Below are 15,097 nucleotides of genomic sequence, written 5' to 3' on the forward strand. Positions count from 1 at the left end.
TTGCAGTGAGCCCAGATCGTGACACTGCAGTTCAGCCTGCATGACAGAGTGAGACTATCTCAAAATTAAATAAATAAATAAATAAATAAATAGCTCATTGCCTTAGGAAAGCCAATAATGCACTCAGCTTTTTAGGGATTATTACATGCAGCTTCGTTCATAGTTGGCTATACTAGGCAAATACTTTATTACCAAATAATTACATGGCGCTTAACATTTGAAAAAATATTTTTATAATTTTAATGTGTTTGAGGAACCCTATGAACTAAGTAAGCTGTATTCCCATTTTATGAAGAAACTGACTCAACATAGAGACAGGAAATATTCTTAGGCCACCCTATTAGATCTCTTTTTAAAGCCATTTACTTGTATTTATATAGAGCTTTATGGTTTATTATGTGCTTTGACCTACTTTGTAATTTGCCATTCACAACAGTTCAGTGAATTGGACAGGGTAGTTCATGAAACTGCATTTTACAAATGAATAAACAGAAGCTCAGAGAGTTCACCCAGCTAATACTAAATGGCAGTGCCTACACTGAAACCAAGGTTTTCTGAAACTTAGTGCAAAGTTCTTTCACCTACCCCATATTGATGTTCTGTCATTCAAAAAGCATTCCTCTGCTTTCCTCGGGTATGCCTTAATTATAATGAATGGAGAAGTGTCTAATGCAGAGGACGCTAGACAGCCCAAGGGCCTGAATACTTCCACAAACATGGATTGTGTGGCCTGCACACAGTTTATAAATTTGAATTAGTTGCAAATACTTTAAACATTGAGAACTTTTATATAAAAAGTAGGATATTTATCTTAAGAATTAGCAGACCTGGCAAAACAGCATGCTTTCTATGTGGCAACAGTGTCCTGACCTGAGTAGCAGCTGTGCCCTTTACCTATTCGCCACAATCCCTGCAACTCCCTATTGTCCCTGCTTCACTCATTTGTTATCTGCCTTTAATTCTTGCAGGCATTTGAGTTTGTGAACTCCTCTCTGGGTTATGTCACTTTGATTTATTTTTCTTTGTAGCAACCACTTCTGACTGTATAAAAATCACCAAAAATATAATATCTGTTCTAACAGATCCTGTTAATATACTGCCAAATATAGTTTTTCAAGTTTTTATGTTTTTACAGTTGCTAAATGGCACCATTACAAATGGTTAAGTTTTAGAGAATGCATGGTTGAAAAGTAATGTGTTATTGTGTTGTTTTAACCTAATTCCTGAGAGTAAAGGATTTCATGGCATTTATGACTCCACTTTTGAATTAGTGTATTCAAATCTACATTCTATTTTATATTTCCTAAATTTTCTCCTCTGTGACAACTTGTACTTAGTGCTTATCTTCATTCTGGATCCTATTTTTATTATTATTATTATTATTATTATACCTTAAGTTCTGGGATATATGTGCAGAACATGCAGGTTTGTTATATAGGTATACATGTGCCATGGTGGTTTGCTGCACCCATCAACCTGTCATCTAGGTTTTAAACCCCACATGCATTAGATATTTGTCCTAATGCTCTCCCTCCCCTTGCCCCCAACTCCCTGACAGGCCCCAGTGTGTGGTGTTCCCCTCCCTGTGTCCATGTGTTCTCATTGTTCAACTCCCACTTATGAGTGAGAATATGTGGTATTTGGTTTTCTGTTCCTGTGTTAGTTTGCTAAGAATGATGGTTTCCAGCTTCATCCATGTCCCTACAAAGGACATGAACTCATTCTTTCTTATGGCTGCATAGTATTCCATGGTGTATATGTGCCACATTTTCTTTATCCAGTCTGTCATTGATGGGCATTTGGGTTGGTTCCAAGGCTTTGCTATTGTGAATAGTGCTGCAGTAAACATACATGTGCAAGTGTCTTTATAGTAGAATGATTTATATTCTTTTGGGTATTGGATCCTATTCTTTAAAAGTGCATCTGTGCTCATGTATTCTTTCCCTCCTATTCAAGGGATGAACTATCTGTGCTCCTCACAGAGGCCAACTCCTCCACCAGATCCTTCTTATTCCAGCTCTTACTTATTCTGGCAATGCTACCCCTTCTCTCCTCTATAATCAGTTTTCTTTCTCTAGTGGATCATCCATTAGCATAAAAATATACCATCTTCTTTTTAAAAAAAGGTTTCTTCTTGGTACCCTCAGTTCCTTCTTCTGTTGAACCCATTTAATCATCTCCACAACTTTTACCTCCACCACCGCACCACGGCTGCCCTTATCTTCTTTTGTATTACTATTCCAGTAGTCCTATTGCCTTACTCAGACTGTCAGCAGCAATTGACATAGCCCATCTCTCACTCCCCTTTGAAACACTATTCATTTGGAGTTCAGGGATCATACTTTCCCAGTTTTCCCCTTCGTCTGTGGACTCTTCTCAGCCTACACCTCTCCGTTAATGATCTCATCCACAGTGTGATGGCTTTAAATATCATTTACGTAATATATGCTGATGGTTTTGAAATTTATATCTCCATACATCTCCCCTGAACTCCATAATGGTATTTCCATCTTACAAGCAATATAGCATAGGAATCAAGGGCCCAGCCTTTGGGGCCAGATTACTTGCACTTACTAGCTTTGTGATTAATGCCTACTTCATGTGATTGTTGTGAAGATTAGATGAATAAATATGAGTAAAGAGCACCAAATGGCCTGTTTTGGTAGATAGGTGTCACTATCATCATTATTAAACTTTTTCTCTTCGATATCTGCTAGTCACCTCACACTTTAATATGTCACAAATCAAATTCCCTCAAGGAGAGAAGGATCTTTCTCTCCTAGTCTTTCCCAGTCTCAGTATACAGCATCTCTGTCCCTATGCTTTAGCCAAACCCTGGATTTGACCTTGACTTCTCTTTTTCTTATACCCTACATCCACTCCATCAACAGTTCCTGTCTGCTTCAGCCTTCAAGAACCTAATCAATTCTCACTATCTCCACCACTCCTACCCTGGTCCAAGCCAGCATCTCCTCTTATCTGAACCATTGCAGTAGCATCCTACTACCCCTGCTTTCATTATTGTCCTCCTGCCATCCCCTCTTGAGAGATCAGCCTGAGTGATCTTTTTAAGACAGAGGCCCGGCCAGGCGCAGTGGCTCACGCCTGTAATCCCAGCGCTTTGGGAGGCCGAGGCGGGCGGACCACGAGGTCAGGAGATGGGGACCATCCTGGCTAACATGGTGAAACCCCGTCTCTACTAAAAATATGAAAAAATTAGCCGGGTGTGGTGGCGGGCGCCTGTAGTCCCAGCTACTTGGGAGGCTGAGGCAGGAGAATGGCGTGAACCCGGGAGGCAGAGCTTGCAGTGCTTGCCACTGTGCTCCAGCCTGGGCAATAGAGCAAGACTCCATCTCAAAAAAAAAAAAAAAAGACAAGAGGCCCGATTATGTAGCTTCACTGTCCCATGTCCTCCAGTAGCTTCCTGACCTACTCTGGGTAAAAGCCAAAGTCTTTTAGGCCTTGTAGGCCATTGCATATGAATCCCCTGTCTTTTTCCTCTTTTATCTCCTCATAGCCTTCCTCTTGCTCCCTCTGTTCCAGCCACACTAGCCTCCTCAATATTCCTTAAACACACCAGGTATGCTTTCACCTCAGGGCCTTTGTACTTGCTGTAACCTCTAGTCTGGAGTCTGGAACACACATCATCCAGATATATGTGTGGCTCACTTCCTCATCTCTTTGCCTTCACTCAAAAGCCCCACTCTCAGGCATTTACTGACAACTTTTTAAAAAATCCAAACACCACTCTCACCCAGACACACACACTCCCTATTTCCCTTCCTAGCTATTTTTTTTTTTTTTTTTTTTTTTTTAGATGGAGTCTCGCTCTGTCGCCCAGGCTGGAGTGCAGTGGCGCGATCTCGGCTCACTGCAAGCTCCACCTGCCAGGTTCACGCCATTCTCCAGCCTCAGCCTCCCGAGTAGCTGGGACTACAGGCGCCCACCACCATGCCCGGCTAATTTTTTGTATTTTCAGTACAGACAGGGTTTCACTGTGTTAGCCAGGATGGTCTCAGTCACCTGACCTCGTGATCCGCCTACCTCGGCCTCCCAAAGTGCTGGGATTACAGGCGTGAGCCACCGCGCCCAGCCCCTAGCTTCATTTTTATCTGATAGGGCTTATCACTGTGTGTCATACCATACATTTTACTTATTTGTTTATCTCTTCCTCACTGAAATGTAAGCTCTGTGAGGACAGTGATCTCCACCTGTTTTGTTTACTGCTGAATCTTCAGTACCTAGAATAATTTGTGGTCCGTAGTAGCTGCTCCAAAATATTTGAATTAATGAATAGAGGAATGAATGAGAAATGTACTGCTCAAGTTCACCCTGTTGTGGGAGGAATCAGATAGGTAAAGACATGGTTACCAAATTGTGTGACAATAACAGGTGCTCCAGGAGCAAAAAGGAAGAGTGAATGTGAAAGGCTTCTAGGAGGAGACGACACCTAAGGCTGAGCCTAAAAACTATGAATTCCAGTTAAACTAACTTAGAAGAGAAAGAGATTTCAGACAGAAGGAACAGCACTATCAGGGACATTGGGATGAGAGAAAACATGTTCCACACTCATTCATTCATTCATTCATTCAACCTAGGGGTGTTGAGAAGGAAACAAGATGAGACCCAGATTTCATTCATGGATGACCAAGGGGATGGTGGAATCACTCACTATGAGAAGGGATAAATTTGGTTTTGGACAGGTTGAATTTGAGATGCCTGTAGAATTTTCATTTCAGCTACTATATACCTTTGAAATAGGAACTTAATATTGGAATAATCCCTAGGTCTCCCCTCCCCCAATTGAAGTGATTTGGCAAACTAGAAGAGCTAAATTGCCTCCCCAAAATCTCTCCTTTACTGTGTAGTTCATGACATGCTCCATCCTTGTTTTTTCCTAAAAGCCTTTAAGTGCCCCTCTCATTTAAGAAAGTACAGGAATAATGAACCTTAGTGTCTGAGACTAAAAGTTACTCTACTCTTCCTGAGCACAGTACAATCTCAAATCCTGAAGAAAGTTGTGTTTCAGTCCTTTTCACTGCTTTTTTCTTTGGGGTATATTCACTGAATTTTGGAATTATAAGACAAAATTTATTGATTACACCATTCTGTTCAGAAATTCAAATATTATATACTTCAAGGCTTTTCTCTTCTGATTTAAAAAACAATGAAGCTGGGTTTCCTCTGAAAAAAAGTCTCTTGTTTGTTTATTACAAGGCACACCGTATCATGGTTCCCTGGTTTATATATCACCATTACTCTGTAATGCCTGCCTCTGTGTAGATGTGACAGAAAGACTGACCAGTGATTCTTTACACATTGGGTACCTTTGAAGACCTCTTTGGTTTGTAGCTGAAGGAACTTTGCACAGGAGAATTGCAAATCACTGTTGTTCTGAGATTGACTTGCTCTGTCCTAATTGGTCTGTTTGCTGCTGTTGCTTCTTAACATTTCAAAGCTATGCAAAATGATGTTTCCATGTGTCTTTATAGCATTCCTTCACTTCAGCTTACATTAGAACATCTGCTTAACCCTTTTGCTCTTACCTAGCATATGCTCGCAGAGCTGTCTTGCCTCCAAATGTCATTTTTATTTTTGTTAATTAATGGCATGCTCTTATTGGTGATCTTGGGAATCATAGAATTTTAGAGTTGGACAGCACCTTAAAATAGGTAGGATATAAATACATTTGTCAGAAAAAAAAAGAAAATGAATTCAGGGACATAGTTCCAACAGGTCTAATATTTTGAATTATGTTTCCAAGAATATTCAATTAATTACTTTATAGAGATTATGATTATATCAGATGTCGCAAACTATGGCCCACTACCATATTTGTTTTTGTAAATAACATTTTATTGGAACAAAGTCATGCCCATTTGTGTACATATTGTTATGGCTGCTTTTGTGCAATGATAGAGTTGAGTAGTTGCAATAGAGATCATATGTCCTGCAAAGCCTAAAATATTTTGTTATCTGGCCCTTCACAAAAAACGTTTGGTAATCCCTAATTTCAATAATTTAAAAACTCATTTCTGCCAGGCATGGTAGCTCACACCTGTAATCCCAGCATTTTGGGAGGCTGAGGTGGGCGGATCACCTGAGGTCAGGAGTTCAAGAGAAGCCTGGCCAACATGGTGAAACCCCTTCTCTATTAAAAATACAAAAATTATCCATAGCTGGGCGTGGTGGCAGGCACCTGTAATCCCAGCCATTCGGGAGGCTGAGGCAGGAGAATTGCTTGAACCCAGGAGGTGGAGGTTGCAGTGAGCCAAGATCGCACCACTGCACTCCAAGCATAGGCAACAGAGCAAGACTGTGTCTCAAAAAACCAAAACAAAACTCATTCCTCCAACTCCAACTCATTTCTCCCAAGGATAACATCAGTTATACTGATGAAATAAAAGAGCAATGTAAGAATCTTTCCACCTACCATGTATATCACCAACTTGTCATTTTCATCCTTTTTCAATTTAGTTTTAAAAAGTGGTTTCAGCTGGGCATAGTGGCTCACATCTGTAATCCTAATACTTTGGGAGGCTGAGGTGGGAGGATCACTTGAAGCCAGAACTTGAGACCAGCCTGGGCAGCATAGCAAGACCCCATCCCTATGAAAATAAAAAAGTAGCCAGGTGTGGTGGTACTTACTTGTGGTCTCCCAGCTACTCGGGAGGCTGAGGTGGGTGGATGACTTGAGCCCAGGAGTTTGAGGCTGCAGTGAGCTGTGATCACGCCACTGCACTCCAGCCTGGGTGTCAGAATAAGACCCTGTCTCTAACAAAAAAAAGAAAGAAACAGTGGTTTCTACTTAAACAAAAAACAAACAAAAAAAAGTCTGGAGATAGGTAGATAGCAATTGGTTATTTCAGTTGCCTTTTACTGTGTGTAGCTTTTATATTTAGGAGAAAGTCATCTTACAGTGTACTGAGCTTGTTACTATTTCTGTGCCATTTTTCCAACCATTTTGTGTTCCTTCACCAGTTTTTTTCCTGTAAGATTACCTGTGCATTTCTCTTCTGGTACAAGTTTTCTGATTTAGTAATTTGTAATAGATCCACTATGTGTTACTATTTTCTCCAATGTCAGAACCTGCTTAGTTGCTATATTGGTTTATATCTGCCCATAATAAAAGGTTTTAGGCCGGGCGCAGTGGCTCACGCTTGTAATCCCAGCACTTTGGGAGGCCGAGGCGGGCGGATCACGAGGTCAGGAGATCGAGACCACGGTGAAACCCCGTCTCTACTAAAAATACAAAAAATTAGCCGGGCGTGGTGGCGGGCGCCTGTAGTCCCAGCTACTCGGAGAGACTGAGGCAGGACAATGGCGTGAAGCCGGGAGGCAGAGCTTGCAGCGAGCCGAGATTGCGCCATTGCACTCCAGCCTGGGCGACAGAGCGAGACTCCGTCTCAAAAAAAAAAAACAGGTTTTAAAGAAGATGATAATTTTAAAATACCAAGCTGGATATCCATAGTGTAGAGTAATTACTTGAGAAAGTTATACTTTATTTTTCACTTTTGGTTAGCTTGATCCTTCTGCTCAGATTTCACCAATTTAAATTCCAAGTTACCAAAGTTCTGTCCATGTTAGATCGGTTTTCTTTGAAAAAAAAAAAAAAAAAAGGATTTTTGTCTTTATTGTGAAACTTTTTCATGATACTCACATTTGTCAGTGTGAATTCTACCTATAACTGTGAAATTATTATTAAAGTAGAAAGTGTTGGAGCAGCGATGATAAAATAATTCTGAATGTCTGAACATCTGTGTTGCCACGTCCACGTTTTTATTAGTTCCTGAAGCATGTTTTGTTTTTTTTTTTGTTTTTTTTTTTTGTTTGTTTTTTTTTTTTTTTTTTTTTTTTTGAGATGGAGTCTCGCTCTGTCGCCCAGACTGGAGTGCAGTAGTGCGATCTTGGCTCACTGCAACCTCTGCCTCCTGGGTTCAAGCAATTCTCCTGCCACAGCCTCCAGAGTAGGTGGGACTACAGACGCATGCCACCACGCCCGGCTGATTTTTGTGTTTTTAGTAGAGATGGGGTTTCACCATGTTGGCCAGGATGGTCTCAAACTCCTGACCTCAGGTGATCCACTGGCCCTGGCTTCCCAAAGTGCTGGGATTACAGGCGTGAGCCACTGTGCCTGGCCAGCATGTTGTCTTTTTAAAGAGGTGTTTGTGCCACTGAGATGTATGTAAATTCTTTTTTCTTTCTTTCTTTTTTTTTCTTTCTTTTTTTTTTTTTTTTGTGATGGAGTCTCACTCTGTTGCCCAGGCTGGAGTGCAATGGTGCGATCTCAGCTCACTGCAACCTCCACCTCCCGGGTTCAAGCGAGTCTCCTGCCTCAGCCCACTGAGTAGCTGGGGGTTACAGGCACCGCTACCACACCCGCCTAATTTTTGTATTTTTAGTAGAGACAGGGTTTCTCCATGTTGGTGAGGTTGGTCTTGGACTCCTGACCTCAGGTGATTGACCCTCCTCGGCTTCCTCCCAAAGTGCTGGGATTATAGGTGTGAGCCACTGCTCCCGGCCTATATGTAAATTCTACATTTCATACTTAATGTAGTTTGCCTTTTTTCAGTCCTTTGATTAGTTAACTGTGGCCTGATCGCCTAGGGTATTGGTTTCAAGTAGACAGTTTTAGGGCAGACAGTCTTCTCTCAGTCACGTTTATCTTCTTTTCTTAAAAGTGCTCAGAAATCTTAGTTGATATGGTCAGAATGAAAGACTCAAGTTTACAAATAATATGGAAGTATTGGCCAGGCGCAGTGGCTCAAACCTGTAATCCCAGCACTTTGAGAGGCCAAGATAGGCAGATCACCTGAGGTCAGGAGTTCGAGACCAGCCTGGCCAACACGGCGAAACGCCATCTCTACCAAAAAAAAAAAAAATACAAAAAAATTAGCTGGGTGTGGGGCCGTGCACCCACAATCCCAGCTGCTCGGAAAGCTGAGGCATGAGAATCACTTGAGCCCAGGAGACAGGGGTTGCAGTGAACCTGAATTGCTCCACTGCACTCCAGCCTGGGCGACAGAGTAAGACTCGTCTCAAAAAAAAAGAAATATGGAAGTATTGCAACTACAGAATTTGTGAGAGGAAGCCTGGGCTTAATTTCAGCTACAGGCATCTCTAATCATTAATATTTCAGTACCTGACTGAAGTAACTATAATGTGGCAAACTATAATGATGTACAAGAACCGACACCCAAAAAGTATGAACAAATACAAGAATTCATATTATGTTTTCTTCCCCTCTTTAGAGAGATCAGAGGCCATGAAATATGACAAATATGATTCCTTACTGATACATTAGTACAATACTATAAAATTATTAAGGCCTATCTCAAAAAGCACATTTTATTTTTATTTTTATTTTTTATTTTTGAGATGGAGTCTTGCTCTGTCACCCAGGCAGGGGTGCAGTGACCTCAGCTCCCAGGTTCAAGCTATTCTCCTGCCTCAGCCTCCTGAGTGGCTGGAATTACAGGCACGTGCCACCACACCTGGCTAATTTTTTGTATTTTTAGTAGATACGGGGTTTCACCATGTTGGCCAGGCTGGTTTCGAACTCCTGGCCTCAAGCAATCCACCTGCCCTGGCCTCCCAAAGTGTTGGGATTACAGACATGAGCCACCACACCCGGCCACACATGTTTTTATAACCATATAATTGGGCCGTGTGTGGTGATTTACACCTGTAATCCCAGCACTTTGGGAGGCTGAAGCAGGAGGATCACTTGAGTCTAGGAGTTCAAGGCTGCAGTGAATTATGATTATGTCACTGTGCTCCAGCCTAGGCAGCAGGGCAAGACCCTATCTCTACAAAAAATTGTTTAAAAATTAACTGGGTATGGTAGTGCACGCCTGTAGTCCCAGCTACTGGGGAGGCTGAAGTGGGAGAATTACTGGAGCCCAGGAGTTCAAGGCTGCAGTGAGCTGTCCTGTGCCACTTGCATGGCAGCCTAGGCAACAAGGCAAGACCCTGTCTCCAAACAAACAAGCATATAATTGTGCCAAGAAAATGTTATATTTCCCTAAATATTGTAAGGAGACTAACTGGAGAAGAGTCCCATTCTAAATTGACCTTTTATTTTTCCCTTCTTCAGTCTTCCAACCTTGAAGTAGTCCTATCTGTTGCCTCAGATACTGAACACTGCAGGCTACAATTATACAATGCAAATGTAAATATCTTAGGATTGTCAGTGCCATTTGGCAATGTTGTATATCACTGGTCAGCTGTCTCCTGTTTCCTACAACAGGTATTTTGCATATTTTTTCTTTCAACAAGCATTTCTTGAACTGCTACTCTGTTCCAGGTGTTGTTCAAGTTCCAGGGATACAGCAGTGAACGATAGATGGAAGAAACCTTGCCCTCATGGAGCTTACCTTCCAGCAAAATACTAAATGTTACGTGAGGGTTGGTTAAATATGAGCAGTTACTGTTGTTGGTGAATGACTCTTCTACCAATTTGCCTGGAACAGCCCTATTATAACACCCATTTATCAGTTTTAATAGTCTTTCTTTTTTTTATACTTTAAGTTCTAGAACAATGAGAACACTCAGACACAGGAAGGGGGACATCACACACCGGGGCCTGTTGTGGGGTGGGGGGAGGGGGCAGGGATAGCATTAGGAGATATACCTAAGGTAAATGACGAGTCATCTCTTTCATTTTCAAAGGGTTCCCAGTTTGTAGAGTAAATTATATGACCGTCCTCATTATAAACCTTTTGTATACATTAATTCGTTTAATCCTCACAGTAACCCTATGAGGTATATGAGGTTATTAACATCATTATACAGGCGTAGAAAGTGAAGCATAGAGAAGTTAAATTAACCTGCCTTTGATCATACTAGGAGTAACTTGCAGAACCAGAATTCAAATCCAAACAACAGCTTGGTTCCTAGTCACTATACTAGACTGCCTCCATACTACTGTTCTGAATCTTTACTGTTTTACTCTGCCTGTCATCTTTCCTCTCCCCAGCAAAGTAAAGCAGATAAAGTAAAACCATAAATTCACAGATGAATTTATGGTTCTCCAGAGTGAATTTCCTCCATTTGCTACTCCCTCCTTTACAAATCTGTTTTCATCTCTACTCAGCCTCACTTTATCCCTCCATTTCATAGGAATAGACATCTCTCCTCCTGTCTAAAACTTGTATTCTAGCCCCATCTCACCCTGCATTTTGTTGGACTTTGTCCTCTAAATTACTCTTCTCTTTTTCTTGGGCCTTCCATTTCCATTGCTCCACTGGCTTTTCCCATTCAGCACATGAAGAGGATGTCATTGTTGAAAATGTGTATCACTCTGGGGACCACCACCTTTTCAGCCGGAAATGTGCCCAGCAGCTCTTGGTCAAAGCACTGTTGCTATAAGCTATCTCTGGGATGCCTCTAGGCCCCCTTCTCTCTACACACCTCTGGGAAAAGATCACACTGTATTAACTCTCGAGGAGTTTCCTCACCAATAAACGGACAACCTCAACTGCCAAAAAAAAAAAAGAAAATGTGTATCACTCTTTTAAGAATTCTGCTTTACTATTGAGAGAGGTTTTTAAAAGTTTATTAATAATGATGATAAATGGCTACTAATTGTTACCCTATTTAAATTCCAGGTACTGTATATAATCTCTAATCCTTTTAACAAACTACAAATATTTTACAGATGAAGAGATGGAAGTTCAGTGGGCTACATAACTTTCTTAGCTTATGAATAGTAGCACTGAATTCAGTCTCATATTTGTCTTAATCCAAAGCCCATTCTATTTCAAGTATAACATGCTAGTTTATCACAATTCTTATACACTTCCCTTGATCTTCTGCCTGTGTCTTATTGCCCTACAGCTCTCCTTTTTATAGAAAAGCTTTGTAAAAAAAAGTATTTAATACTTGTAGACTCTTCTTGCCTTTCATTTACTTCTGGACCCATTGTAGTCTAACTTCTACTTCTGTATCACGATGCTCCAAAGAAACAGAACCGCTAGGAGGTTATATATATATATATATATGAGACATATATATACATATTATCTGTTTTAAGAATTCACTCATGTGATCGTAGGGGCTGGCAGGCTGGCAAGTCTGATACCCGTAAAGCAGGCCAACGGGCTGGAAACTCAGGCAGGGTTTCTTCTCCAGGAAACCTCAGTTTTTGCTCTTGAGGCCTTCAACTGACTGGATGAAGCATACCCATATTACCAAGGCTAATCTCCTTTACCTAAATTCAATTTATTGTAATAATATTTACAGAGTAGCTTCTAATTGCCCATAGAATCAAGATCAAAGTCCTTATCAGGAATAGAAGGCCTTCCGTGATTAGGCCTTTCCTACTCTATCTCCCATTACGCCTCTCCCATTGCCAAGTCTACTTACCAAGCCATATTGAAATATTTATAGAGCCCCAGACTTGCCATGTTGTTTGCTTCCATGTCCTGTACTGCTGTTTCTTCTGCCTGGCATGTCCAGTACCTCTGTTACTTCCCTGTCTCCCTACCCCTACCTAAGCATCAAGAAAAATTATTCCAGCACCCAGTTCAGTCTTCTCCTTTGTATAACCTTCCCCAATTCCACAAAGAGATTTGATTATACCTTTTTTCTGACATCATTGTACCTTGTTCTCAGCTCTACTGTAGCATTTGCCTACGGTATTCTTTATTTTTTGTCTGTTTGTTGCTTTTCAGTAACCTTCCAGGTGTTTCCACTGGCTGGCATATTATAGGCACTCATCAAATGTATGGTGGTGGTGGAGATGATGAGGCCGAGTGGATCACAGGTTATTTAAGTAAGGCCATGTCCTCATATCAAGTTTTCCTGGGCTTGGATCACATACAGAGGAGAATGGTAGTAGACAGTTCTAAAAGTCTCCCTTGTCCCTTCTAGAGGCTGCTGCGCCAACCTTAGCACCAAACTCCTTTTGATCTATACTTTTTATGATAATCTGATACCTATTCTCAGCCTTCATATTGCTTTTGTTTTATTTTGCTGTATCTTTGAGGCAGTTAAAAAGAAAGGACACTGTTAAATTACTATGACATTCCATCACAGGAGGAATTATGCATCAGCTTGTTCTCATGTGATTCTCATGTGCCAAAAAGTACTTTCTGAGCCAGTAAAAAGAAAATTATTTTTTCAGTAGTTTTTAAATCTTCCTGTGTCCCCAAAATGTCTCCATGCATTTAATGTCAAATTAAAAACCAAGCCAAGGCTGGGTATAGTGGTGCACACTTGTAGTCCTGGCTACACGTGAGGCTGGGACAAGAGGATCACTTGAGCCCAGGAGTTCAAGGCTGTAATGCTCTATGATCATACCTGTGAATAGCTACTGCACTCCAGCCTAGGCAACATAGTGACACCTCGTCTCTAAAATTATTAGAGGCTGGGCACAGTAGCTCACAACTGTAATCCCAGCACTTTGGGAGGCTGAGGCAGGCGGATCACTTGAGGTCAGGAGTTCCAGACCAGCCTGGCCAACATGGTGAAACTCCTTCTCTACTAGAAATACAAAAATTAGCGGGGCATGGTGGCAGGCGCCTGTAATCCCAGCTAGTCAGGAGGCTTAGGCAGGAGAATCACTTGAACCTGGGAGGGGGAGGTTGCAGTGAGCCAATATCGCATCACTGCTCTCCAGCCTGGGCGACAGAGTGAGACTCTGTCTCAAGGGAAAAAAAAAAAAATTATTAGGAAAAGTGTCTGTGTTAACTCTGAGAGAACAAATAATGGCTTTTTAAAGATTGTTAATAGAATAATGAAGACTTATTGTGTTTTTAATGTGAAAATTTTAGGTGACCAAGGGTCCTGCTATAACATACTGGGGGTCATAGCATAGTTAGAATGGTCAGCATCTCAATTTAGACATGTTACTTTCTGCTCTAAATACACTTGTAGACGCTACTTGTGGTGTAACTCCTTATGTATTTAATAATTATCGACTCTTGGTTTTCTTGGTTGATTTTTTTAAATGGGTGAAGAATCTAGTTATGAATTCTTTGCCCTTTATGGAATGTGATATCTTGGTTTTTATTCCATCTGTTACTTCCCTTTTACTTAATTTTATCTTATTGTTTTGCATTGTGTTTCTAAAATAATGGCTTTGGCTTGTTTTTTCCTGAATGTTTCTGCAGTTTGGTTTGAGTATCTGGTTTCAGGCACCACTCCTGAACTTGGACTCCATCTGTACTTGTGACTTTTGGAAGGCAGAAGTCAGTGTTTTCTGTGGAAGATGACTTTTTTTAATATTATATATGTGTATCTCCCCCTCCCCTTTTTGGTTTCTCTTAAAAGACTGGAAAGAAAGCAGTTAAAGCAGTTCTGTGGGTCTCAGCAGATGGACTCAGAGTTGTGGATGAAAAAACTAAGGTAAGATTCTTTATTTTTATTTTGATTTATTTTATTTTATTTTATGTGGAGATGGAGTTTCACTCTTGTCACCCAGGCTGGAGTGCAATGGCACGATCTCAGCTCACTGCAACCTCCGTCTCTCGGGTTCAAGCAACTCTCCTGCCTCAGCCTCCTGAGTAGCTGGGATTACAAGGGTGTGCTACCACGCCTGGCTAATTTTTTTTTTTTTTTTTTTTTTTTTTTGAGACGGAGTTTCGCTGTTGTTGCTCTGGCTGGAGTGCAATGGCACCATCTCGGCCCACCGCAACCTCCACCTCCCAGGTTCAAGCGATTCTCCTGCCTCAGCCTCCCTAGTAGCTGGGATTACGGGCATGTGCCACCATGCCCAGCTAATTTTGTATTTTTAGTAGAGATGGGGATTCTCCATTTTGGTCAGGCTGGTCTCGATCTCCCGACCTCAGGTGATCCACTCGCCTCGGCCTCCTGAAGTGCTGGGATTACAGGTGTGAGCCACTGCGCCCAGCCTCACCTGGCTAATTTTTGTACTATTAGTAGAGACAGGGTTTCACCATGTTGGCCAGGCTGATCTCGAACTCCTGACCTCAGGTGATCTACCGGCGGCCTCCCAAAGTGCTGGGATTACAGGAGTGAGCCACTGCACCTGGCCTAAGGTAAGATTCTTATAAGCTTAAATAGGATTGCTCATATGTTTTTTAAAATCTCTAATGATCAAATATAATACCCTTAAGCTGTTGAAGGGTGTGAT

The 15,097-nt window shown here is 41.4% G+C and overlaps 1 protein-coding gene across 23 annotated transcripts in view; it reads left to right on the forward strand.

Annotated features, from left to right (window-relative positions):
• The window catches only part of NUMB (NUMB endocytic adaptor protein), a 205,041-nt gene that overhangs the window by 168,399 nt on the left and 21,545 nt on the right, over window positions 1-15,097 (forward strand). For all 23 annotated transcript variants that reach the window (XM_055288892.2, XM_063644220.1, XM_063644205.1 and 20 more), the window contains one exon: window positions 14,275-14,349. In XM_055288892.2, coding sequence (XP_055144867.1) covers window positions 14,275-14,349 — 75 coding nt within the window. The remainder of the gene's footprint in view (window positions 1-14,274; window positions 14,350-15,097) is intronic.

Source organism: Symphalangus syndactylus, chromosome 8 (assembly GCF_028878055.3).
Source record: "Symphalangus syndactylus isolate Jambi chromosome 8, NHGRI_mSymSyn1-v2.1_pri, whole genome shotgun sequence".
In the NCBI taxonomy this organism is placed as follows: Eukaryota; Metazoa; Chordata; class Mammalia; order Primates; family Hylobatidae; genus Symphalangus; species Symphalangus syndactylus.